At 39.2% G+C, this 26,988-nt stretch overlaps 2 protein-coding genes and 1 pseudogene across 2 annotated transcripts; 1 reads left to right on the top strand and 2 right to left on the bottom strand.

Moving 5' to 3' along the window:
* Positions 1 to 93: 93 nt before the first annotated feature.
* On the bottom strand, positions 94 to 1,038 carry LOC141910377 (arginine kinase-like). Its single transcript, XM_074801111.1, has 4 exons — positions 964 to 1,038; positions 722 to 887; positions 361 to 626; positions 94 to 252 (listed from the first exon to the last, which is right to left on the bottom strand). The coding sequence occupies exons 1-4, from the start codon at positions 1,006 to 1,008 to the stop codon at positions 94 to 96; spliced, it is 636 nt and encodes a 211-aa protein (XP_074657212.1). The 5' UTR covers positions 1,009 to 1,038.
* Positions 1,039 to 5,564: 4,526 nt separating this feature from the next.
* On the top strand, positions 5,565 to 7,858 carry LOC141909791 (leukocyte elastase inhibitor pseudogene; annotated as a pseudogene).
* A 2,110-nt stretch (positions 7,859 to 9,968) lies between these two features.
* Positions 9,969 to 26,703, bottom strand: LOC141910114 (nucleolar transcription factor 1-like). The gene is made up of 17 exons (XM_074800829.1): positions 26,362 to 26,703; positions 22,693 to 22,752; positions 19,445 to 19,620; positions 19,162 to 19,257; positions 18,589 to 18,747; positions 18,221 to 18,285; positions 17,997 to 18,138; positions 16,966 to 17,076; positions 16,754 to 16,878; positions 16,011 to 16,158; positions 15,058 to 15,165; positions 14,465 to 14,481; positions 14,136 to 14,225; positions 13,509 to 13,692; positions 12,858 to 12,920; positions 12,129 to 12,407; positions 9,969 to 11,607 (listed from the first exon to the last, which is right to left on the bottom strand). Exons 1-17 carry the CDS (start codon positions 26,513 to 26,515, stop codon positions 11,479 to 11,481), a joined length of 2,106 nt encoding a protein of 701 aa, XP_074656930.1. The 5' UTR covers positions 26,516 to 26,703; the 3' UTR covers positions 9,969 to 11,478.
* Between the last annotated feature and the right edge of the window lie 285 nt (positions 26,704 to 26,988).

Below are 26,988 nucleotides of genomic sequence, written 5' to 3'. Positions count from 1 at the left end.
AAGAAAATGTAATTTGCCAAAGGAATCCAAATTCAAATCAGTTGTTTAGAGCAGCTGTACAAAGTTGACGTATGATCCTAATTACAAATCTACTTACTCATCAGTTTCGCTGAATAGGAAATGATCCATCCTCAGTTGGTCAGCCTCTTGATGAGTCAGTTTTGGCAACTGGTAATAGGTACCCTGGTATTCCTTATCGCTTTGAAGGGATTCGAAAGCTTTCATGATTTTGCTTTCAACTTTGGCCCGTTGCTACAATGATTGAATTGACTCGTTGAAATTGCATTGGATTCTTCCAATATACAGTATCCTATTACAATGATAATGAAATACCGCCGTTACTAGAATAGCAGGACTTACCGTTTCACTGATAGACGGAGCAAATGGAATACCGTCTGCACTGCGACCAACACGAACCCGTGTTGAAACAACATATCTACCATCTGGGTCAACATCACCAAATGGAAGAGCTTCCAAGTTTCCGAAATCCGGATCCGGGTGATTGATTTCAGAATTCTTGAACATGTGATATTCTTTGATAATTGGATCCAGAATATCTTTGAACGTTTCGTATCCTTCCGGATCACAGGCACGAATGCCATTACGGCTCTCCAAGTGAACAACACCTAGATTTGATGAACATAACGAATATTAGAAAAAAATAAAAAGCTGCTCACGACTTCGAAACATTTCCCTTTACTTTTAAATGATGAATGTTTACCTAAATTGATGCAATGCGCCAATGTTCCACCAAGCTTAGTTTTCTTATCTTTGAGATTTTCAAATACCTCTTGTGTCAGGTATTTCTTCAACAATGATTTCGAGTTGGATTCTGCAAGCAACGAGTACATATCTTCGATGCTACCTGGATATTGCCAATTACTTTCCTGTGAATGTCAAAATAAAGATTGTTGGAAACTATGAAAAAAATCCCAGTTTATCGACATTCATCGCAACAATTACCATTTCTTTTTCTTTGGCGATGATGGCTTTGACGCCTTCAGCCATTTCGGTGACAGCTTCGATTTCAGACAGTCCCAATCTACAATTATTACTAATAGTATAAATACTTCCAGCGCTGACAGTATGTTCACCATGTATACCTCATTAAAGAATATGAAGTAAGAAAAAATGAGAAGCTTAAGATGAACAATTCACATTTTTTATGTCTTTCTTAGCCTATGAAAGTTTGTAACCCCTTGGTTGAAGTTTATGTTTAGCGCAAACTTCGGCCATGATTTTCGTTGGCTCTCTTAACGTTGTTTCGAGTAACTGTACGACAAAAAGTAAGGCAACCATATCATTCAAGAAAAAATTTTAAGAAAATAAAAAATTAAAAAATTGATTCGATTTTGATTGAAATGCGGATAACCGAGTAACTACTAGCGAACCTTGCCACAGTAGTGGTAGCGGTGACTCATTAGGCTTGCGATGACGGCAGTTATGGTTTTGAGATCAAAACTTCTTGCTTTAAAATTCTCGGTTCCCATATTCATTCGTGATGATGTAATTTTGAAATGGAACAACTGATCCTTACTTACTAGTGAACCCGTTGCTTCTTTTATGTGATTTGTGCAGATTTCTGCGTTGTAAATTCGATTGGCTCACCTTTGGCAGTTTTGCTTTTTGTAGTCGGAATGGATTTCTACTTTTTTTGGAGAGCTCCAAATCAAAACTTCTACCGCGCAGTTTTGTGTTTCTAATATACAGTGCATAGTTAGGTCCGTGTATGCGTCACGGTCAACGACAGTGCTATGCACGGTGACCATCAGTAAGAAAGCGGCACAGGTACGCAGGTTTGATTAAAACTATGATACATGTACAGTCTTGATCGGTTCTATCTACAGTAATTTGATAATTCATATATAACTACAATTCAATTTAATCTTTATTGCACCGTAATATACACATGACGCTATTGGCTTTTTACAATAAAGAGGTGAACAAAAATTAAGTAGCAAAAATAAGAGTACAAAATTCGAGTATTTTCCAAATCCGTGGAATCTATTATCTAGAAAATCGCCTTCGTATACGGCGCCGGACGGGTGTTCCAAATAGCCTTGACAGTTCAATTTGTCGTTAGCCCATAGCCCGGTATAAACGAGCCCATCGATGGACACACGCTCCGTGGCCAGTTCTTTCTATTTCCGTTTGGATTTCCTTCGGCATTTACAAGGGCGTTGATTGATAAAACCCCCGCACACGAGCTGAAAAGTGCGCGGCGCACTTACGCTTCGGCTAAAGGGAAATCCTTAAAAAATAAAGACTTTAAATTGACCCATAGATCCAGACATTTCCGCGAACCTTTAGATTCAACAATGTACTTGTACCAAGTTTGTACCTGGATGACATTGACACGTTCGAATGCACAAGTCGTAACACCCTAAGTTATTTATAGGTGACCCGTACGTTATCGCTGGTCAATTCGAATAACTATTATTACTTGTATTTATTGCCAAAAGTAATAAACTCTTATGGACTTTTAAATCCATATACAAGCATAAACAATATAGCGTATACTATAACAATTTAACATAATAAAAGATTCATTACCATGACCAGGTCATACATAATTCGTTCCCTCGAATCATAATTGTTTTGTTAGCAGGTTAATCTGTTTCTTGTCAGCTGAAGTCTAAAATTTGTCCATCCGTTTTCTTGGTTCGAATTCGGCACAGTTTTCTGCAGATAAGATCGACATTTCTATATTGCTAGATTGAATGATTTTAGCGTTTTAAAAGACAAGTATGAAGATGAAACTTGAAGAAATTGAAATGAAAGGAAGTTTGTTTGACGACGACACGAATGTAAATGACAATTACGGAACTTTATCTGAGACACAGCAGCAGCAGCAGCGGCGGCAGCAGCAGCCATCACCAGAAGGACATTTTTGTCAAATCCGCTGTCGTGCAAACCTTATAGTTATCGTTGGTATCGTATGTCTATCAGGTCTTATTGTCAAAATGTCATCAGGAGCATTAATTGCCGTAGTCAGCGATCTTCAAGGTGGATTCCGCAATAGTTCATTGCTTGCTGATAGTCATATTGCTGGAAAGGTGGCCATCACCAAAGCCACGTACGATGTTGGGATGCTGATTGCATATATATCGTGTGGTAAACTAACATTCAAATATGGTCACCTATACCCGTTCTGGTTTGGGCTGATCCTTGGACTCGTTACTATTTTGATCTCCGCTTTCGTGTCGATCTGGTGGATATTGCTGATTCTGAATTTCCTCGTCGGGCTTGCCGTTACGTTTCTGAAGGTTGCAGGATCCACTATGGTGACAATTGAGTCTAAAAACGAAGCCAACCGAGTTATAGCTTTAGCTGCAGTGTACGGTGTTGCATACACCGCTGGTGCTTATGGTTATGCTACTAGTTTGTACGAGATCGAATTTGTTGGATATGCGATGCCATTTTGGGTTCTTTTCTCCGCCCTTGTAATAACGAGCGTAACTCGTGCATTCGTTGAGATAGAAAATGCCAGTTCGGGGAAATCTGAAGAGAAACCTATCCAAATGAATCTTGTAAAATCAATGTTGACAGACGGCCAAACGATGGTGATAATCGGGCTGAAATGCCTTTATAACATCTCTATCAATATACGATATATGTATATGCCTTTATTGATCGAACAGGTCTCTAAGGGTGCACAACAGTGGCAAATATCATCAGTGATATTGGTATCGTCGACAGTTCTATTCCTGAGCACAATTACATTTGGGTTACTGGTGGCGAAAACTAGGAAACATCGTTGGATTTATTTCATCGTTTATTGCATAATGACGACAATTTCATTCGTTTCATATCCGTTCATTACAAACGTCTGGCAAGCGTTCGGTTCCGATATAATCTGTAAACTATCGTTTGGACTGATAACCAGTTTTAGTTTTTCGTGGCTCACTGATATCACCGATACGAAATTCAACGGCAATTATGAGACTATATATGCAATAGATGGATTGGTATCGCGTGTGATTGTAATCATATTCATTCTCGCAGCTGGCGCTGTAGAACCTTTCATAGGCTACTCGGCAATATTCATAGCTTTAGGTGTAGCACATTTCTTATACTCTTTTACTGCTCTTGCTGTTCGAAATATATAACATATGGTTGCTCGTATCTATGCCAGGTCGGGCCTCTGCGAATATTTGTAAATTTATTTATTTGTTCATTTTTTTCTGGACTTCATTGTTCTGCTATTCCGTGAAATAAATATTGAATTGGAGCTGCAAACCAATCGTCTACTGATCTTGCATTCGTTCTCTCTTAGGGCCCGTTTGATAAAGGTCGGCTTCTCAATTATATTGTTGTACCAGTAATGCCCAAAGCGATTTGTGTCTAAGGATTTTACAAAACCCCATGGTATACGAAACCGTTTCCAAGGGACCTACTATGTAAAATCCGATACATTTGTGAGGACAGTTTATCACCATTTAACACTAAATTTGTCCAGAGACCATACGCTGGACAGTCACGGTGGTGTATAGAGGAAAACGGGATGTTTGATAAAACAAAGCGATGTTAGTCATTTCCGGTACCAGTTGCGCTCATTAAGCCGTGCAATAAAATTTTGCTCGTGCTAAAATTTGGCTGATGACCAAAGCACGGGCACATTGGCGCCCGTGTGAATAGTTGTTCCGGGCCGAATTTGGGTAGGGTCAAAAACATTCGTGTAATCCCGGCTAACGTGAATCACTCGACCTATATCTCGGAGTAATCATTTGAATTCAAATGATTAAATGACTAAAGATGAAATATGATTTGATCAGGCTTCTTGATCTTAACGAGAGAAATCCCACAATAATGAAGCCAAGATTGAAAAATCCTATATCGGAATGATTATAGTTGAGGAGCGACGTTTCGGCTAACAACTGTTAGCCATCATCAGGCGTACTCAAATATAATCATTCTGATATAGGATTTTTCAATCTTGGCTTCGTTATTGTGGGATTTCTCTCGTCATCATCATACACGGATAGTGTGTATCTTTAATAAAATAGGATCGGACAACCATGAGCAGGCTTTAGAACAGTAAATGAAACATAAAAAAACGTTAAGAAAACGGCAGAGATGGAGCGACGCTGACGTTAATGAACTAATGGAATACTTTGGCGAATGTTTGCGTGCTAGGTCGTGTGCCCATCCGGAGGAGGTCCCGGCTCAACACTCGAAGGTCGGGGGGCCAACTGGCGTTTGATTGTCAATATGAATCGTAAGATTTCATCCGCATTCTCAGAGTGTCAGAGTGTATGAGTTATTCAGTTGCCCAAAAGCTAGTACAATGTGTGGTTCAACGAATCTGGACGATGGTGGTCTCTGGAGTAACACAGTATTAGGACGACTCCGTGACCTATTGCGGTAGTCGAGGATCCGAAAAGCATTTCTGAGTTTGTATCGTACCTCCTCTTATTGTGTTACCCTGTATTCTATATGTACAATTTGTATTCTTTAGTTGCTGTCCTGTACTTAATTACCCTAAACCGATGATATGCTTTGTGTAATAAAGTTATTTTGAATTTTCAATTCTGAACTACTTCCGGATCCTGGTTTATGGGGCGGATTTTCAACATCAACTAAATCGCAGTGTCAGAAACAAACAAATTCGGTCCAAAGCGACGCGATTTTCACCATCATTTTCAATCCTAACTGTTCCAATTACCGTAAGTTGACGAGGAAAGATCCGTATTTGTTCGTTAATTAATGGGGTAGAATAAGATAAAATCCCACTATTTACAGATTAAAAGAATTTAAAAACCAGAATTTATTTATTATATCTAAAATATTTGAAAGACACGACGTTACGATCTCACCCTAGAGATCATCGTCAACGTTGTGTCTTTTAAATATTTTAGATTTAATAAATAAATTCTGGTTTTTAAATTCTTTTAATCTGTAAATAGTGGGATTTTATCTTATTATCCGTTCACCACGTTTGAGTGTGGTCATCGTTCTATAATGGGGTAGAATTTGAAAAGTGGGACCATTTGGGGAAACATCTGGATCTGTCGAGGAGTTAAGACAGGTAAAAAACTCCTCTTCCAAGTTCCAACTCGCTCTCTCTCATTCCGTTGCCCTAGACGCCAAATATTGGCCATGCAACGTAGCTAATTTTGAACTTGAGAGAGGGTTTTAGTGAATAATATCGCCTTATCGGTTCAATAATGCAATAAATTTGACAAAACATTTAAATCGTGTTTTTTTATTTTGCAGGTCTTTTCTTAGTATCGTTGACGACTTTAATATTTCATCTACTAATAAGATTCAAAATGGCCACTTCGTGCGAATTAACGCAGTTTCAGCCGCTCGTCAACGCCGCGTCGAAATTCGGTTTAGATTTATTCCATCGGCTCCGCGAGAAAACATCCGACAAAAACCTATTCTTCTCTCCGTACAGTATTTCGGTGGCGTTGGCAATGACGCACCTCGGTTGCCGCGGCGATACATTTGATCAGATCGCCACGGCGACATATCTGAAAGATTTCCCCGATTATCACAAAGCTTTCGCCGCGATGAACGAGGTTTTATTCGCCGGCGCCAACGATTACACCCTGCGCACGGCGAACCGTCTGTTCGGACACGAGAGCTATAGTTTCCTAGACGAGTTCCTCGCCGCGGTCCGAACGCATTATAAATCGGAAATCGAGCGAATGGACTTCGGCGCAGACGTCGACGCCTGTCGACAGAAGATTAACAGATGGGTCGAAGAGCAGACGGCCGATAAGATAAAAGATTTGATCCAGCCGGGAATTTTGAACTCGCTGACCAGATTGGTTTTGGTGAACGCGATTTACTTCAAAGGTAACTGGGCGAGTCAGTTTGATAAAAAATTGACCGAGCGCCGGAAATTCTACGTCGACGGAAAAAATTCCGTCGAAGTCGAAATGATGCGCGAAACGTCGAAAAACTTCAATTTCGCGCACGACAAAAAACGCGGCTTCAAAACGATCGAACTTCCGTACGTCGAAAAGCGACTGAGTATGTTCGTCGCGTTGCCCGATAAGCGCGACGGGCTCCGCGACCTCGAGACGCGTTTGGACGCCGACCTTCTCGCCGGGATCGTCGCCGAGGGGCGTCCGATCAAGGTGAAGGTCGTGTTGCCGAAGTTTAAATTCGAGGCGGGTTTCAGTTTGAATGAGGTGCTCGCCGCGATGGGGATTAAAGATTTGTTCTCAGACACGGACGCCGACCTCTCCGCGATGGACGGCACGCGCATGTTGTTCATATCGAAAGCGTTGACGAAAGCGTTCATCGACGTGAACGAGGAAGGAAGCGAAGCGGCCGCCGCCACGTCGATGGTCGCGATGTTACGCTGCGCGCCGATGAAACGAGAGGACCCGCCAGAGTTCATCGCCGATCATCCGTTCTTGTTTCTGATCCGGGACAATCGAACCGGCGCGATTCTGTTCATGGGTCACGTGATGAATCCGTCAGCTTAACTCGCTGGACTCTGATTAAGTCGAATGTTTCTTGAAATATTTGCGTGACACTTGAAGAAATATATTACATCTAACCCACGTATCTGTCGAGTCAGACAAACTTTCAGTGTCCCAAAAGTCTGATTTTGAATGTGACTCATAAGGTTTCGTATTCTACTGAATAATAAGTAACAACTCTATTGAGTTTATAATCTGGTGTTTATCTATCTAGTCCAAAGTTTCCCGAAGGTTCAGTAATAACTAAGATCAACCTCGGAGAAGAGATCAATGTCTCTTATATAAATCATATATTTTTCCACAAATTAATGAATGTATTCTTTTCATCGATTGATATGTACTGTGATAAAATTGATACAAACATTGAATTATGCTGTTTTTGTAATTGATTAAAAACTGATTTATCATTAAATTTTCTGTGCCTAAATTATTAATACACTTGAGTTAATTCAACTGGTATTTTGAAAAATATTTTCATGTTGAGTTGCCTGCCTTCGCAACTGGACTTGCATTGTGGGGACAACAGGGTTTTATCATCAGATTCAAACCCGGGACATCCCAGAATAACTAATATAGCTTATTCAAAATTCAATAGTGATCTGAAGGAAATACCGATTTGATCGCCATCTATTGGAATTTCACTGAACTGACTGAATTGCTCTAATTATCTCGGTCGATCTTCTTAAGTGTGTCGAAAACGCACTCGCCATCTGGTGGCTTTATTAGTTGCTAGGCTGTAGTTTTGTTTCTATGCACCAGATGGCGAGCGCGTTTTCGTAACACTATTGAAAAGCTTAATGTGAATTGTCACAGAACTAGGGACTTTACTTAGCTTATTCATTATCCTTTATGCGGATGACACAGTCATTCTTGCTGAAGATGAGGAATCTCTCCAGTCACATTTAGATACATTATTTGAATATTGCGCCGACAACGGCCTCACGGTGAATGTTGATAAAACTAAAATATTAGTCTTCGCTCGAAGTAAAAGTAGGATTAAGCGTATTTCAAAATTCATGTTCGGTAATCAGGAGTTAGAGTTAGTTGAGGATTATGTGTATCTCGGAGTGAAATTCAATTGGAACCGTAGTTTCGCTAAAGCAAAAAAATTTCTCTATGATAAAGCTATGAAAGCTATGTATTCTATTATTCAAAAGGGCAGACGTTTGAAACTTCCAGTAGATGTAATGTTTAAACTATTTGACATGTGCGTCGCTCCTATCGCGTTGTACGGTTGCGAAGTCTGGGGATATGAAAACCTTGACTTATTAGAAAACCTCCACTTTTTATTTTGTAAAATTATCATGAAAGTTACAAAATATTCCCATAACCTTCAAGTATTAGCGGAGTTAGGACGTTATCCTATGTATATAAGCGTAAAGCGTAGAATGATTAATTTTTGGGTCAAAACGATAGAGTGCAAACAAAGTAAACTTAGTTCAATTCTCTATAAGATATCTTATAATTTATATCTGAATGATAGGTTTAAGAGCCCCTGGCTGTTATTTATTAAGAAGACTTTTGATGACTGTGGCCTTTCGTATATATGGACACAACAATCTATGGTAAACTCTAGGACTTCTCCAAAACAATTACACCGTTTACTCCGTGATCAGCATGTGCAAGAGACAGAATTTAGGCTAAATAATAACCCGTTATACATTAATTTTAGACAATATAAGAAGGATATCAAATTTGAAAACTATATAAATCGGCTTGATGACGACTTAGTGACCAGCTTATTCCAGTTCAGGATTGGGTCTTATCTCCTACCTGTAAATAAATTGTCAAATCTCCATCTACTGAGAACCGATAGATTATGCCCCACCTGTAACGTTTTAGGCGACGAACTACATTTCATTTTTGACTGTAAATTACTTACCGTATTCCGTGAAAGCTACCTAAATTCAAAAACCTTTCGGAATCTTGATGTTTTAAAAAATCCAACTTTTAAACTTGCTAAATTTATCAAATTAGGTCTGGATGTATATAGATCCCTCCGGTAGTGTGTGTAAATAGTATGTTGTATATAACGTTTGTTATGTTTCAAAGTGCTTTTATCTACTGTTTTTGTAAATAATTGTAAATACTGTTTCTTTTCCTCCATATACCATGGAAATGGTTGGAGTGTAATAAATATTCGTAGTTCGTAGTTCGTAGTTCGTAGTTCACTAAAGAAGACCGACAGAGATAATAAGAGCAATCCAGTCAGTTCAGCTTAATTCCGATAGATGGCGATCAAATCGGAATTGCCTTCAGGTCATCAGCGGATTTGGTATCTTTTTTAGGCTACTGGAACGAAATCTATATTGACCACACAGTGCTGCTACCAAGTTCCGCATTAACACTAGACCTGGCTTGAATCCAAAACCTCGATTCAGCACTCAGTAGTCAATAATTCACAGATTTCAGGCAGTCATTGGGCTTATCTCCATTGCATTACACGCACCTTGTCAACTCATCAAGTCTGGATAAATAAAGCCTCATCAAAATTTTAAGGAAAGCGAGTAGCATTTTGTAAACATTCAAGTTTATTCATGATTGAAAATCAGTGAGCAGTTACTATTTACCATTTTTGACTGTGTATCACAAACATACATCGTAATATATAAAATTATTTGAACGTGGCTGTTTACAAAACTGTGTCACGTAAAAAATATATACCCCATACAGACAGACGCACATTAACCTTCTGAAATGCAAGTACATGCATCAATCAGCAACCTGGCCCCTTTCGGACATTTCGATACTTAAACCTACCACTATTCTCCCGATATTTGCTCGTCAAGTGAATAAAAGCATGTCTTCGGGACCTCACGTTTCATCGATATTGAACTACAATATGTAGAGTAGTCTAAGAATACCAGACAAATTTTCAACAAATTATTACTAATGCGGAATGTCTGAAGCGGTGGAACCTGGACCCAGTTCCGCACAGTTGTGGAACCGAGAGGTCGATTGCGAAAGTTAAAATCAGTTCATTTTTCAGTATATCCAGTACGAGTTATCTCAATATAGTCAACATACTGTATCAAATTACGAATAATTCTCACTCCTCTAGTGAAACGGCAACGCTTCTACGCAGATGATTCACCAGCAAACAAACACATCATCATTGGTTAAAATAAAATCAAAAAAATTAAAATACGACGAAATCAATTACACACAGAATAAGATATATACTATAATACATGCGATTAAAAATTCTAAGCTAGTTACGATTTGTGCAAGTTTTCAGAAAAAAAAATAGAACCTTTGAAAATCGATTACCGGTAATTCATTTAAGCTCGTTAACAAAAATTTAAGAATCAAGTGAAATCGATCAAATCAATTAATTACCCAAGCTATAATCACAATGTGGGATAAAAATGCCAGAACTGAGTGATCCCGCTTCTCAATTGGGAGCATGTATCGTACATCCGTTTACCCTGGAGTCGATTGCCTCTGATTATCGCGTGCCTCCAAAAACTGATTTTCGATCCCCAAACATCATTAAAATATCATCGTCGGATCAAGCAAAGCTTTCAACTCTATGATAAATGCTTTTGTAAAATTCTAATCATTTTCATCCATGATATAACAACATTACGAGTTTTCCCGTTCGGGGTTAAGAAATGTCTTTCTTAACCCCGCTGACAAAATTGCTGGAGATATGAAAATTCCACCCCAGTGCGATGAATAACGGAGTTCATCTACACCGCCATGCGGTGTATCGTTAATTATTAATTTTTCATTATGTTTGACAGGTGATGCCATCTTTCAATAGAGGTGATAACTAATTACGAATAACGTTCATACACCAGCGATGCGATGTACAAACAAAGTTCATTGCCGATTTATACATCGCACCGGAAGGATGAATCCGGATTTCATTCTATAAATGCAGACATTATTTACAGTTTACTGCTACCAAATTATTCAGATTAAGTCGCACAGAAATATGCATATAAAAGTCTTTTACCGACCAAATTTTAAAATAGATACACGGATGAGATGATTCACGCCAGTACATAGTGCCACCAGGTGGCAGAATTATGCATTAATTTTCATCACCCGATTCTTCTGACGATGAGGAACCTTTACTCGCCGCCTCGCTTTCAGATTCACTCGAGGAACTCGCTGAAGGTGAGCCCTCCTCGTTATTCTGACCGTTATTATCATCTGGAACCTGAAAATCGTTGAAAGGCACTCATTGTAAAACCTCAGGCGCTATAATGTGAATATCAGGAGAGGCCATTTTCCTATTGAACTGGCACCACCCCAAGGAACTCCATAGGATTGGCCTGCTATTTCAGCCAGATGACAATCGAGGAACTTAGTAGCTTGGAGGCGGATTTCATTGAGTTGACAATCAGGGAACTCAGCATTGCTGGGACTGTTGTAAATATTTTACCAAGTTGACAATGAGGGAACTCAGTAGCGTTGGGGGACTACAAAAACACTTCACCGAGTTGACAATCGAGGAACTCCGTAGCAACGGGAACTGTAAATATTACACTGATTTGAGAATCAGGGAACTCGTTAGCGCTGGGGGACTGCAAATATTTCACCGAGTTGAGAATCAGGGAACTTGGTAGCATTGGGGTGTATTTTGCTGAGTTGATGACATTTTTTTGACATTCATGACACCAAAATACATTTCACATTTCGCCGACCTTTACTGTCATTACTGGTTCCAACATCTCTTACCTGACGATTTTCTTTCTCCGAGTCGGAATGTTTTGATTTCGACTCGTCGTCCGACGAGTCGGCGCCGTCATCGCCGCCGTTATCCGAGTCATCGGCCGCTGACTCTTCGCTACTCGACGAGCTCGCCGATTTCTGATCGCCGTTGACGATGACCTCCGGAGCTTTCTCTTCGTCCTCATTGCTGGAGTCGTCATCGTCGTCATCGCTCTCGTCCGAGCTACTCGACGATGATTCATCTTCGCTCGCCGGTTCAACTTTCACGTTTTTAGCCCTCGATTTCTGCGAAAAGACAATACAATACTTTAATGCGGTGGCCACTTTAAGTCGATTTGCTTTTTTCCTTGACTTTACTTTTGGAGGGAGGAAAGGCATAGGAAGATAGAACTGGATAGAATGGAACAGGATAAGGAAGAGAATGTGTGAAGACAGTCAGCACGATCCAGTTCCACAGTTCCGAGTTAAATTTGACTCTTTTGAGTTAAAACATTGAAAATGAACTGATTTTAACTCGGAGTTAACTCGAACTCACAACTGTGGAACCGGGTCCAGGAACGCTTGAAAGAACTCAAATACGACCGATTGTAAGAACGAAATAATGAAATAAAGAGAAATATCTTGAAACCTGAGGCGAAGTTAACAGTAGCACTGAGAACTGGTGACAGGAACTAAGAGACAGCACAACAGTAGTGTTCTCGGATATATAGACACTGTGGGATATGAATTACTCACACTAGATTTTCCTGTATTCGCCTTCGAAGCTTCATAATTTTCTAGCTCTTCCGGCGTCAAAGTCTGAAAAACAAACAAATCTCTGCGTTAGACTATAGTAAAAATATTTTCACTTTTTTCTTTTCAAAATAGACTCTTATGGAAAGGTCTGTCCATGTTTTAACGATATAAAATCCGACAATAGGAATAGACAAAATATTGAGTCTGAATTGTTTCCTTGGGTTAAGATTTATGTATCAATAGTACTGCCCTCATGCGTAGTAGTTTATTTCAAAGTTTCACTAAGTTTTACCTAAATTATATCAAAATTTCTAGGAATATATACAATCCAAAACAAAGACTTTCAGTGCGAACTAATCAATACCCCTAAAGCACAAGATTTGAAAATTGCAAAAAAATTGCAACCCAGTGTATTGAATAACAGGCATACCACAATAGTGTTTCTACTACGCGGTGCGGTGTATCCTTAGTAACTGTTTCACTATGTTTGACTCGTGCTGCCATCTTTTCATACAGATAACAACAGAGTACTAGTAAAGTCCACAGCGACAGCAGTGTAGGAAAGGGTTAAGCACTGAAAGGGCTCTATCATTCGTATTGTGGGATTCTATGTCATCATTTATCTTTTTTTTTTTTCAAACTGATTTTTACCGATTTGAAAGATTTCAACGCTTTCTCGTATTTGGCGACGCGTTTGTCGCGGCGTCGCGTATATTCAGCCTTCTCGTCGTCTGTCATCGCGCGCCACAGTTCGCTGATACGCCCGAGACGTTCCTTCGCCGGCGTTTCGGAAAACGTCGGCAGTTTCTCGATCGTGAACATGTGATAGCCGCTCCTGCAGAATGATGGAATACATCAGTTAGCGGAAAATAATTTTGATTTGACGTCGAAAATTCCAACTGGCTCCATACAGATCAAGTAATCCAAACTTCCCAGATATTTCCCTGAACCTTGTCCAAAATTTCCTCAAATATCCTCATCGAGGGCTGTTTCTACTCAAAGAGGTTCATCGTGCAACTCCACACCAGCAAGAACAACGAGACACAAAAAATTCAAATTCTCTCTGACCCTTGATTGAAATGTCCCTGATAATTTTTTGAGACATCCTCAGTGAGGGCTGTTTCTACTCAAAGAGGTTCCTCGGGCCACTCAGGGAATAATGACAGCCTGTCTATGGGTCAAGCTAAGGAAATTGGTAGTAGACAATCCATATAATGTGCTGCAACATAATAATGAAACAGACAGCACCGCCATCTATGTGAGACCTATAGAACTTACCCGGGAGGTTTCTTCGGTTCGCCTGGATACAGTGTGCGTTTAACTTTGCCGGACTTTTTCGTGGCAGTTTTTGAGCTTTCATCGGAACTTCTACAATTGATCATCACACAAAAATTAATCATTCCAGGGTCTACGTATATCGGTCATATTCCTGGATATAAGAACTATTTTCATAAGAACTAAGTTTCAAAGGAGAAAACTTCAAGTAAGCGTCTGCATCACTTTTGTATCCCAATTACTGTAGACCACTCCCAAATTGGTACTGCTTATCTCGGTAAACAGTGGATGTTGTATTGCACCTTATTTCAAATAATTCTGTTTATACATACCCTCTCTTGGTTGTGTCCTGAAAATGCGTAAAAAAGATTTTAAATTGTTTTACAGAAGAGAGGTATTAGTTACAGAGTAATTTCACAAAAATTCCTTGACTAGTTAAAGAACTATAGAACTGAAGTGAGCAAGCTGCCGTGCATGCATCAGTTCGGAAACACTTTTACTTTCAGAAACTAACTATTGAATAGTCTTGTCGTTTTGTATTTGCGACTGTATATTGGGCATACTCGCGAGGTAAAGCTCTCCAGTTCGACACACAGCAGCCCAGCTCAATGATTTCGGCAGTATCCCCATATCGTGAGGGTACGAGACTTTTTGGTGGGTTAATAAAAATTGAAAGGAATCTATCCCGACAGGTAACACGAGATTTCTGATTTCAGCGCTAGAATTAGAGTTTTCTTGATATGAATCTTTAATCAAAAGCAAACTGGGATGCCACCAAACTTTGACCCGGGATACAGACAGTGGAGGTTCTTGTATCTTATGAGATACTTTCTAGCAATGATACCAGGTAAAAGAGCCTACAGAAGGATCCCCCCTAACTGTATTATTAACACACAGACTTAGAATAAATTCCACATAATTTTACCTTCGTTTTCTTCTTACGTTTCCTCTCTTCGGAAGCGAGTTTTTCTTGTTCCTCCGGCGTCAAAGTCTTCACCCATTCTTCGTATTCCGACTTAAAGGCGTTGTTTTTCTAAAATCGAAACGAAATTCGTTTACCAAGACAACAAGAACATTCATTCAGAGGGTGATATTATCCGTAAGGTCCAATCCATCATATCATATCATATCATATCATATATCAATCAATAATATCATATGTCATATCATATCATTATCTATTATCAAAGGCCATAGGCCTATGTACAGTGGCCTGTTATCTTACATGTCAAGTGTCCTTTAAGTACCTCTCTTAAATTGTTCTTAATGAAGGCGCTGCGGTAAAATATGTCCTACTTTATGTCTCATATTTTTGTCTAATAGTTTCTATGAAATATTTCTTTCTCGGGTCATAATTGAAGAAATCCCACAATTCGAATTCTATATGATAGAAGTTATTGTCTGTTTTGACTGTTGACTGACAGCCATCATCAGGTGGAATGACCAGAAATTAAAGTAACAAAGTATCTTAACTGGCAGGATGAAATGTTTTTCTCCGATTGTTATTGAAAAAAATATCAGTGCTCTTTGTACCGGTATCTATCTTTGCGCACTTTTAACCCTTTCAGTGCTGACTAATTAATACCCTATAGTGCTGGAGATAATTTGAAATTTTTCAAAAATTCCACCCTAGTGTGTTGAATAACAGGAATACCACTATAGTGCGTCTACACCGCGGTGCAGTGTATCGTTAGTTACTAATATTTCACTATGTTTGACAGGTGCTGCCATTTTTCAACAGAGATAATTACTAATTACAATCAATACACCGCAGTGCAGTGTACTAGCAAAATCTATCACTGATTTATACACCACACTGCAGTGTAGACGCACTGAAAGGGTTAAGTAGCATATCATCTAGTTATTTATCTGTCTTACCTCTTCGGCCTCTTTCACGAATACGTCTTTCTCGGCGGTCGTCAGAGACTTCCATCGTTTCGCTACCTCCGACATTCGCTCCATATTCGGAATGTCTTTCAACTCGCCGCCTTGAAGCGTGATCGACGTAAACAAAGCGTACGCATTTCTGAAATACAAGCACGACTTAACAATCAATTCCTACAGCGCTCCATACATGGTTTTAGTTAAACTGAATCTAATTTCAGAGTTCTTGCGCAAGGTTGACTACCAAAGTTAGAATTTTACCACAGTTGCCAACCTCTGGATAGTGCTATCTTTTTCACGAAAATTTCATTCAAAATACCACGCCAAATTAATCAGTAATCAAGGGATATGACCCTCTGTAACATCTTTTACATTTTTGAACACATCAAACTAATTAAATCAGTATTTCTTCCAGCGCTGCCAACCTCTGAAAAGTGCTATCAGTAACAAATTGAATTTCTTTCAGTAACATTTCATTGAAATATGAAAGAAAATGTTAAAGTAATCAGAAATCAACAGTAAGACCCTCAGTAACATCTTAAATATTTCTGTACTACATATCCAACAAATCACCTCAGTATTTCTCATTATGAAATAGTAACAAATATTGAAAACCAGGAACTGGTGGTAGCTCTAGTGTACCACAATTTATTAAGATAGAACTGGTCAGTAACACCAGTCCTCAGCCACCGAACCCGTGGACCTCCCTCGACCGGAGCGGAGACTGCAATACTTACGGCGGAGGTCTAACCGGTTTTCCGTCCATCATATCTTTGATTTTCTGTTCGGCTTTGTTGAATTTCACCGATCGTCCGGTTGGCACGAAATCCGGATGCTGTTCACAGAACTCCAACATCTCTTTCTGAAAATGCGAATCATCGAACCAAACTTAGCGACTAATAAATTTTTCGTTATTTTAGAGACAGCGGGTTTGGTTCAAATATTTTACCTCGTAGCGTATTTTATCTTCCATCGCGCGTCGCACCCATTTTTGTCGACGAGCCTCCGACATATCGCTCCAACGTTTACGATACGCTTCAACCAGTTCCTTCCGTGGAAGCTACAACGAAAAGAATCCATTGTTTCAGTTCAAAGTTGATTGAAAATGAACTAACCTCCGCGCAACAGACTTAAACAGTATATGTACAGCCACTTTTATATGATTTGCAAGTTTCTGACATGTAAGTTGTTTACCCTGACTTTACCTGCTAAGATTCCAATCAATCAAAACAGCCAAAATATGAAAAACCTATTCCCTGTAATTTCCCTGTTGCCTGTTGTTTGTTTTTTTACCAAATTCCCTGATTCTTTTCAAGCAAAGAAAGTTCACCGTTTCCCTGATGTTCAGTTAAGTGGTCATCCCGTTACATCACACACACTATCTGGAGAGTGGTGGGCCTTTCCTAAGATTTTACCAGAAATTTTCAGGGCCACCGTTCGATAGAATTCTTGGCCCGGTTTTATAGACTGGTATCAACCTTAACCGGGGTCTGACTCAATAATGCATTTTCAAATACTTTAACCCCTGTGTAACAGTTAAAAACCAGTCTATAAAACTGGGCCCAGGGTGACGCAGTGTTCTCGCTGAGGGGTTTTAGCACGGCGGCCCACCATGCTACGGCACTTTACCGCCACGCATATAAAAGATACCCCATGCTTAAAAAAATGATCGGGAGTTTATTTACTTATCAGGCTTTCTAAGACTGTCAGGTTCACACGCTCAATCTTATAACGGGTGCATCAATAATTGTATAAACACATTCTCATAGTTACTGTTACTTAGTATATACGTCAATAATTGTATAGTTTCACTCAAGTGGTAGCGCCTATAAATATCCAGGGATTTCCCTGTGTGCTAAAAATAAAGGAAATCAATGCCAATAACGGTCACACCACACCCATTCCTGATAAGGTCGCGTGCCGCTATGCTTTAATTTTGAACCAGCGAGAACAACGTGACTCCGTTGATATACTACGAACCTCCGGATGTTTTTCGAGATGTTCCTTTACTTTCTGCGTAGTGTAGATATGATACGCCAACGACGGTTTCATCGGTCCGATTTTTCGATTCGTGCCGGACGAACTTTTGTTCGCTTGCAAGAATTTCTCCGGGTGTTCCTGTCTGAAATAAAAAACCCCATAAATTTAACGAAAAATCTTATCGAGTTTAGTCGTATCTTAAAATCTCATGAGTGAATAGTTACTTGTATTTTTCATACGCCTCTCCGTAATCAGCGCGATCCTTCAGATACTTGTCATTGTATTTTTTCTGCCAAAATAGGAAATTAAAAATAATTTTCTAAGAAAATTGCTTTTTTGCTCGGGTCAATTGAAGATGAAATTGAAATAATCCAGAAATGCGATCTTGTTTTAAAAACATTAAACCGAATTTGAGGGATTTTGTACCTTTAAAAATGGATCTTGGAATTTGAGGGGTTTTTGAGGGATTTGAGGGGCTGTAGGCACCATGTGTTAAAGACTCGAGTCTCCGTGAAACGGGGACTTACCGCCGTTTGTAAGACGACAGCCCTGGAATGAGGAAGTTTGAGGGTTAGTTCGGAAAAAAACTTACCTTTTTCTTGGCTGAAATATCTTTGAATTGTTCGGAGAGATATTTCGTCATTTCCGGCGCCGACATGTCTGGATTATGCTCCTTCAGTCTCTTATAGTGATCCATATAATATCTGAAGAACGGCGTCATCGGGCGTTTCGGACAATCGGGATCACGATGCTGTCGAAATATGATAAAATTTATCGAATATATTCGGGAAGTAAAGGAGACTGGTAAAATTCTACCCTGAGCTAGAGTCAAATATTTAGTTTAAGAGTTTGAGAAATAAGTAGTAGACTTTGTTTCTAACTTGAAGTAAAGTTGAGACCAATAAAATTCTATCCCGAGTTGGGGCCAAATACTGAGTAAGAGTTTGTGAAATACAGTAGACTCTGTCTCTTACTGCGGTAAAGATGAGACTGGTAAAATTCGACCATGAGTTGGGGTCAAATAGGCCTACTGAGTAAGAGTTAATTCAGTAGACACAGCAAAGTTGAGAATAGTATAATTTCAACCAGAACTTGTATAACATACTAAGTATTAGAAATTTTGAGCACAAGTTTTATAAATTGTTTTAACAATCTTTTAACTTACCTTTAACTGTTTCTTGTTAGCACTGATGACGCCGTACTCATTCATCATCTGCGCCGCATCGGTCGCCATCTCCGTCAGCGTTCTGAATCGACGAATCTACGAAAATAAACGGACAACGAAAATTAACAACTCCGAAATCAATTGATAACCAGCATGCATCAGGACGAACTATCATGCATCAAGATAATCAGCTCGGACCAATAGTCGACATAAACCAATGCTGAATCTTCACTCGCCACAAGTAGAATCCTCTATTACCGCAGTAGGTTCTCCGAACACTTACCCGTTTTGAGAGCATCAACCATTGCGCTTTGCACTCTTCGGCGCTATGCTCCCCAAAACTAATATCCTCCCACTTAAACTTCTCGCACTGCGTTTTCATCTGTAAATGATCATTTTTCGGCAATGCTTTCAGAATGCGATCAAGCAACTCAGTAACATCTTCTTTCTGCCATTCATCTGTTAAAATACATAACAAGCACATTGATTTATTTCATTTCAACAAAATCATTTTACTTTTTCCCTCTTGACCCACTAAGGAAAACATCAAGCAGGTTTCGGGTTTCTTTTTCCGTTAACCAACTCGGGAACCCGGTTTTACTGTCCCACGGCACACTAACAAGCCCGCCTGACATGTGAAATTGTCCATTGCCGCAGTAGTTGATGTCCTACTGCACACTAGCGACACCTGGTGGATCCTCACTTGCCATTATAGTGAAGCCCTCTATTGCAGCAGTAGATGATGTGCCACAGCGCACCAGTGACACTAGGTAGATCCTCACTTGGCACTAAAGCGGAATCCTCGATTGCCACCAGTAGCATTGTCGGCACATGATTACACAGTAGAGGTCAAATAGTGAAATTCGATCCATTTTATCCAAGTTTTACGAATATTCGATCCACACAATTTAAAGCGAAATAAATCCATTTTTAAATCATGAATTTTGAGATGATTCATTCCGGGCAACAAACGCCCGATTCCAAAACGCAATCGACTCCAGTTTTTACCTGGTAACGATACCGCAGGCGTCTCTAACAACGTGTCACGCATTCCGAGTTGTCGCGCACTTCCAGCGGCGGCGGCTGAAAATAAAAACGTTCATGGATTCCTGAAAAGATCTTTCCGCCGGCGAGATTTGTGGTCTTAAATATACGACGCCGAACATGGGGTATAATACCCGGCCGACATTGCACGTTTTAACCTCCTACTTATTAGTCCGAGAGTTTGGATTCCTAATCCAGAATATGACGCTTCATGCCATTCCTAGATTATCATTAATCCATTGAATAAATCCTTATCTATCCTGGATCGTGTCTTTTCGTGATTTCTTTGCGATGTAGAGAATATTCCTGGACCGCCAGTTCTACAGTTCTCGGTTTAGGGTCGAAATTAACCCGGTTTAAACGCTGAATTCGAATCCACTTCCGATTTGGGCCCGCAAAACTGCGAATTTGAGAGAAAGGCCGCATATATCGGCGTTAATTCTTACCAGCTCCAAGATAAAAGGGTCGGCCAGCTGTCCGAAAGTTTGTTACAGTTAACCAGTGGATAGTTGACATAGTGACAATTGAAAGTTCATTGTCACTATGGTATTCTAACAAACTTTTGAACAACTGGCCCAGATGTTTTGCTCTAATGTCTATTTCAACCTGACTTGAGAGCATTCCGGGTGGCCTAGCTCGCTCATTTTTAGTAGTACATACCTGAAAAAGGTCTTAATAGGACCAGAAAGGACAGGCAGTCGACCTAAATCATTTCAACTGAAGTTTGGTACGTAGGCATGGAAACGTATTGTTAAACTTTCAAATCATGGAGTCACTTCTCTTCAATTAACCCCTTTCAGTGAAGACTTTTTGGATATCCTTCAATACAGTTTCAAATGGATTAAAAAATGATGATTTAGGTCGACTGCCAGTCCTTTCTGGTCCTACTAAGACCTTTTTCAGGTATGTACTACCAAAAATGAGCGAGCTAGGCCACCCGGAATGCTCTCAAGTCAGGTTGAAATTGACATTAGCAAAATTATGCGGTTATATTAGGGCTTGAACGTGCATCCATTTCTGATTTTCCTATATCCCCGCATTCCATTCCTGTCGTAGGTTTGTATTAAGGGACAAACAAATTCTAACGCGAGATAAAAATAGTGATTTTTCGACCCCAATAGAGTCCAATCTCGACCGAGAACTGTAGACTGGGGGTAGATATAAAACGGCCACAGCTTTTTTATTCCCAATTCACCTGGCGTCCGATAACCGCGCGTCGTCCTCCAAGTCAATGAATTGGCACTGCGATCTGTTGCAGAGACTTCGTCGAATTTCATTTCTAGTCTCGTCTTCACTTCGTCCATAGTTTCCATATCGACCGTCTGCGGTAAATCCGACGCGGAATCCAGCGAAAACGATAAACTCGCCGACGCCGCCTCGCCCGCTGCCGTATCGCTTACGCCGGCTGTCGTTTTCACGTCATCCGAACGAACTCCGACTTTATTTGGAGTTTCACTCTCCAACTTCAAACGTAGTCCGGAGTTACTTGGAGATCCATTATCCGGCTGCTGCTGCTGCTGCTGCGAACATACTCTGAACTTATTCGGAGTTTTCCTATCCGATTTTGCGCATGGAAATCCTTGTATAGAGAAAGTATTTCGTTATACAAGAAAGTTTGTTAGCATATACATTTCCTTGTGAAAGTAAGGACGATGGGGCATCAAATGAATTAAATATTCCCTCAGTACAACAACGATACCGATCAAGGGCTCAGTTACTCAGAAGTTGATTCGGTGGCGTTTGAAGTGCAGCGACTGCAGCTGCGAAAGCCGCGGCACAATAATTTACTGAATGACGTTTTCTTGTCTTTCTATACCGCATTTTCGAAGAAATTAAGTAAATTCACCGCGGCAATATTTAGAACCTGTCCAAAATTGGCATTTGGCCGCAGCAATCAAAAATTGCTTCCAACGCGCCTGTGATTAAAGTAAACCAGCGGATATTACGTGGAATACTTAAGCCTGGAATATGTTACCTAGTCCAATTAAATCTAGTCCTTTAATCGATGTTTTTAAATCTAAGCGCAAAACCCGTTTGTTCATCAAAGCTTTTAATTAAACTCGTTTTGGTTTTGGGTTTCTATGTTCTCTTTTAATGTACTATGTAAAACCAATGAGCATATTTGTACGGATTTTAGGCAGAATAAATTTTTATCAAGTGCAATAAAAGTTCATTGTTACTATGGTATTTATCCGCTGGTTATCTTTAACCAACTTTTGAGTGACTGATCCCCTGTGTTTGTAGTTCATTTTCAATCAATAATGTCTCAGGTGAAGTACTGAACACGCATAGTGTGGACGATTAGTTTTTGAAAGCGCGCTGATAAAATATCTCAATGTCCGGTGTTTGTAGTTCATTTCGATTAAATAGGCCTACGTCTCGGGTGAAATCCTGAACACATGTGAAGCGCGGACGAATGGAAGATTTCGACGAAATATGGAATCCAACCCTGGAAATCTAAAATGAGATTTTTAAGGAGGAACTGACCTGGAACTGCCGTTTCCTTCAGCTCAATTTTCATCTTCTTGCTCTTCTGAATTTCGTCATCTGATATTGAAAAGAAAAAAAATGAAAATCATCGAAGTAATCAAATCAATTCTATATCTTCCCAACAAGGTTTCATACAGGCGTTTGAAAATCCAGTTTAAAACTAAACCTTATTTGACGCCGTAAAAACATGTTTATATTCATTGAAACATAGGCATCCTCCCCCGGCAGGGATTCGAACCTGATGGCATCGAGATTGCCACGGCACGAAACCCTGCCATAATCGACCGTGTGCGCAGATACATGCGCAGTTCAGATGATGTGATTTTTAGCCAATCAGAAATCCCGTTTTATTTTAGCCCGGGTTTTCCTATTTATAGTTCTTCCTTGAAATTTGCCTCAACGATTATACAACGAGCACAATCTGATTGGTGCCGCCAGTTTTCGTTCGGAAAGCTGCGCATGTACCTGCGCACCCGGTCTACTGATGCAGGGGTTCGTGCCGTGGCTGAGTGTAGCGATGCCATCAGGTTCGAGTCCCTGCAGAGGGAGGATGAACATAGGGGGTTCTGTGTGAGTCGATGTGCACTACGTCATTGTATTGGCATTTCAAAATAACAATTACAATTGTAATTTGTGGGGTTTACTTCATAATTAAATACATTTCATTGCTCATATCTTATTTTCAATAAATATCAATAATCATTTTTGAGAGGATGTGAGCTAGACCAACCGGTGAATTCTAATTCAATTCAATTATCGATATATTCATTTTTCTAAATAACTTCTGATCCTTGAAACAAATTATATTACGTCATTTATTGTTGAAAATATTAAGCACAATATAATCCATGTTATTTGTCAACGTGTCAATAAACTTTCAAGTTTGTTTTCTTGTTTTGGCTAACATAAAATGTAGCCTGCATTATAGTCAGATCTCTGTCAAGATCATATATAGGTCAGGTCTAACATGCAGTTAAGTAGCCTGTCTGTCAAGATCATATGTAGGTCAGGTCTAACAGCTGAGAGTGATACAATGTAACAAATTGTATAATGTATGAAAATGTATCTTTTTGTTGGCAACAACTCTCAATATCAATATATCACTGGTTTAAATCTAACAACAGAGCAACCAACTATCAAACTACAGGGATTATTACAAACCCTCGAAATGCTCTTTTTCGGGGGAGCAAAAAATATTTTCGAAACTTCATTTCAAATCAATCTGCTAAAATATGGTCCATAGATTTACAATAATAATACTTAGTTCGCATCAATGGTAAACTAAACCAACATGTAAGGTCAGTGTCTGAATCATTTTTGCATAAGGCGATATTTAGTATCATTAACAGGTGGACAATTCTGATTATAAAAAAGTTCTTTTTTCCGTCAAATATAAGACGCTCAAATTTTCATTTGTGATTGAAAAGTTCTCGCTTTATTTCGATATTTCTGAAATTTACCACGTTTGAAAAAAAAATATTCTTGGCTACCGAACACGAGAGAATTGTCTAGTAGAATAGAGAGAGACAGTCTAGAAACATCTATTACTAACAACACATCGCGAACGCAGTTTATTATTACGATATCTATTTAAAGTAATAGATTTACATCGACGACGGCAAAACGACCGCTCCCATCAACGTAAAACAACGCTCGCGAAGCAGTCAATAAAAGACTCCTTTGAGTCGGTGTAGTCGTCGTCGCCGTCGACGACGGGGATGATTGTTACCGCGCTAACGCTGACGTGTACATGCGGTACGCGGTGCGTTGCTTGCCTGGGAAAACGCGCGACCAATCACGCGGTGATTCCATCGCAGCAGTCAGTGTTTCTATACATACAAGGAGTATCGACCCTTGAGGTTTTAGGTTTAGGGAACAAAGAGTCTAAGCAAATGTTGTAAATATATCGGAGACTAGATTTCAACCAGTCTCGTCGTAAGAATAAACCGACAATATCAATTTGAACGACAACAAAAACGAAAACACAAGAACAGTTTAGCCTAAATTGATATGGTGGATTTTCTACATGTGCAACTAATCTGTTACGATGGCTGTTGAAACAAAAGATGAAATAGTTAGATGAAGTTTGTTCCATTCGTTTTCATCACAATTGAGAGTAATTTCACATAGGCCTAGAAATTAGTAGTTTTTCAATGAAAACGAACAAGATTTTTTTCTTTATCAAGAGCATCTTATTTTTGCCATCCTTAGAAGTAATTAAGTCCTTAAGTGTAGTACGGTAACTAATTTGAAATAGTAGTGGAGTGTGTGGTCAGCTCCTAGACAGTGGACCCAGTCACATGAAAAAGTTCTACGCAAAAATAAAAGATTCACTTTTATCATTCATTTGTGTTTTCAATTTTTTAGTTAAAAAACATAAGTGTTTATCATGCACCAGCCTGTTGCACACCCGGTCTAAAAAACCAATCCCAATTAGCAAAGACTTATTCATCTAATCTTGATATTCATAGAAAGATTTGAGAAATTTTAATTTCTCCTGTCCTCAAAAAGTTTAATTTCTAAAGGCCTAAAGACATTGGATATTCATGCTTATTTTCAGAGAAAAAATTAGCTCAATCGAACTCAAATTCAATGAAAACACCATTCTTTATAAGCCCTAAGCCTAATGCCAAATCCGTAATAACTTCATGTTTTTCATTGGTGGCATTATAACGGATTTTACATAAACCAGTTAAACACCACATAAATAGAATAAATCTCATTTTCAAAGGGGTTCACAAGTAAATTCATTTAGTATGAAAGTTTTCAAGAATATTTCCCCTCATCAGAGGTATAACAAGTGACTGGAAATGGATAGGCAGGCAATCACCTTAATAATCTTTAGTATTAATTAGGCCTACAAACTTTTGAAATAAACTGATTGAAATTATTCAACTACTAGACTAATCAAACAGATTCCACTACTAGACTAATCAATACACTAATTACGGTACCAAAAGAGTAAAAGAGAGGTACCATGCTCAATCAAAAAAGACTTGTTGGTTCATTGATCATATGATGGTTTTTCGGCTTTGATGAATAGGGGGCCTATTCTTCAATTTGTAAACTTAACGAAAAATTAGAATTCTTATTCTTAGAATAGAAATAAAATTTTCTGTTTCTATAGATGTCCGGTTTTTACCTCAACGAATACGTATAAAGAAATGCAAAGGGGAATACGAGTAATCATCACGGTTTTCGAGTAATCATTCAATCAATCATTGTTAACCAATTCGTCAAATTCAATTTAATGTTTATAGTAAAAGTTGTGAAAATTCCAATTACTAATCAAAAGTACTAATCAATGAGTTAAAAACCATTTTACTAATCATGAGTATAAAATTACTAAAATTAACGATTAACAACAATCGTGTTGATTTTAATTACTAATTCAACGCGTTAACTGAATAACCAATGAAGGGAGTCTCTGTCTTTCCCCAAACCGGGAAACCTATCAACGAAATGAGAAACAACGAGGAGGATAACCACAGCACAGGCTCAAAGGAGCCTACCACAGAACCTTCACAATTGATGATGATGATGATGATGATGAGCCAAAGAGGAAAACCAAGGCAGGAAGAGCGAGAGGATCAACTTTCTTTTTCGTTCGGACGAAATAAATGAGGTTCGTTAAATAAATCAATGGAAGAAATTTAGAGATCTTACCATCACTCGATTCAGATTCTGACTGCTGTTGGAAGGGGAGATCGGGAGGCGGAGACATCTCCTTCTTCGTCTTCGGTTGCTTCTTTTTTCGTTTCCCGGGCGTCGACGAAGACGGAGGTTTTGAAATCAGCAGGTTTGATGATACAGACTGCATGATATTATTCCCGATTTTGACGCTGAATATCTCGATTATAAAACCCGATCGGTATCAGTATTCGATACCCACAATAACGATCGCACGAACTGAATTTTCTCAGCCGGTGACAAACAACGATAATCCGGATTTTGACGGCGAAATTACGACTAGAAACTACCGCGCGTGTAGAACATCCGCCATGTTTTCGCTGCTAAGATCAGTTCAAATCCTCGTGGTTAGGTGGCGACACTTGACGGTAATTATATTTTACTAATCTAATACCCGTTATGCATTTGAGTGTTAAACAAAATAAATAAATTAGTTAAGACTAATTAGTTACTGTCCGTTACTTCTCTTTGTTCGATTTAAACAAGTATTTTGTTATTGACTTTTCAATTTTCCCATTGTGTTGTTAGATATGCGAGTGTAAATAAGATATATTACAAAAATAAAATTTTATAGGCTAAAAATCGAGCCTTGAATTATGACTC

This window comes from Tubulanus polymorphus, chromosome 8, assembly GCF_964204645.1.
Source record: "Tubulanus polymorphus chromosome 8, tnTubPoly1.2, whole genome shotgun sequence".
NCBI classification, from domain to species: Eukaryota; Metazoa; Nemertea; class Palaeonemertea; order Tubulaniformes; family Tubulanidae; genus Tubulanus; species Tubulanus polymorphus.
The sequence above is the reverse complement of the archived record's forward strand: the minus strand, read 5'-3'. Positions and strand labels throughout refer to the sequence as shown.

Coding starts and splice junctions, on each gene's coding strand:
- LOC141910114 (XM_074800829.1), bottom strand. CDS start 26,515: ATGCAGTCTGTATCATCAAACCTGCTGATTTCAAAACCTCCGTCTTCG. Junction 18,748..19,161: donor CTAACAAGAAACAGTTAAAG/GTAAGTTAAAAG, acceptor ATATTTCGACAG/CATCGTGATCCCGATTGTCC. Junction 18,139..18,220: donor GAGGCGTATGAAAAATACAA/GTAACTATTCAC, acceptor TTTTTATTTCAG/ACAGGAACACCCGGAGAAAT.
- LOC141910377 (XM_074801111.1), bottom strand. CDS start 1,008: ATGGCTGAAGGCGTCAAAGCCATCATCGCCAAAGAAAAAGAAATG. Junction 888..963: donor TCGCCAAAGAAAAAGAAATG/GTAATTGTTGCG, acceptor TGACATTCACAG/GAAAGTAATTGGCAATATCC. Junction 253..360: donor CTCCGTCTATCAGTGAAACG/GTAAGTCCTGCT, acceptor CAATCATTGTAG/CAACGGGCCAAAGTTGAAAG.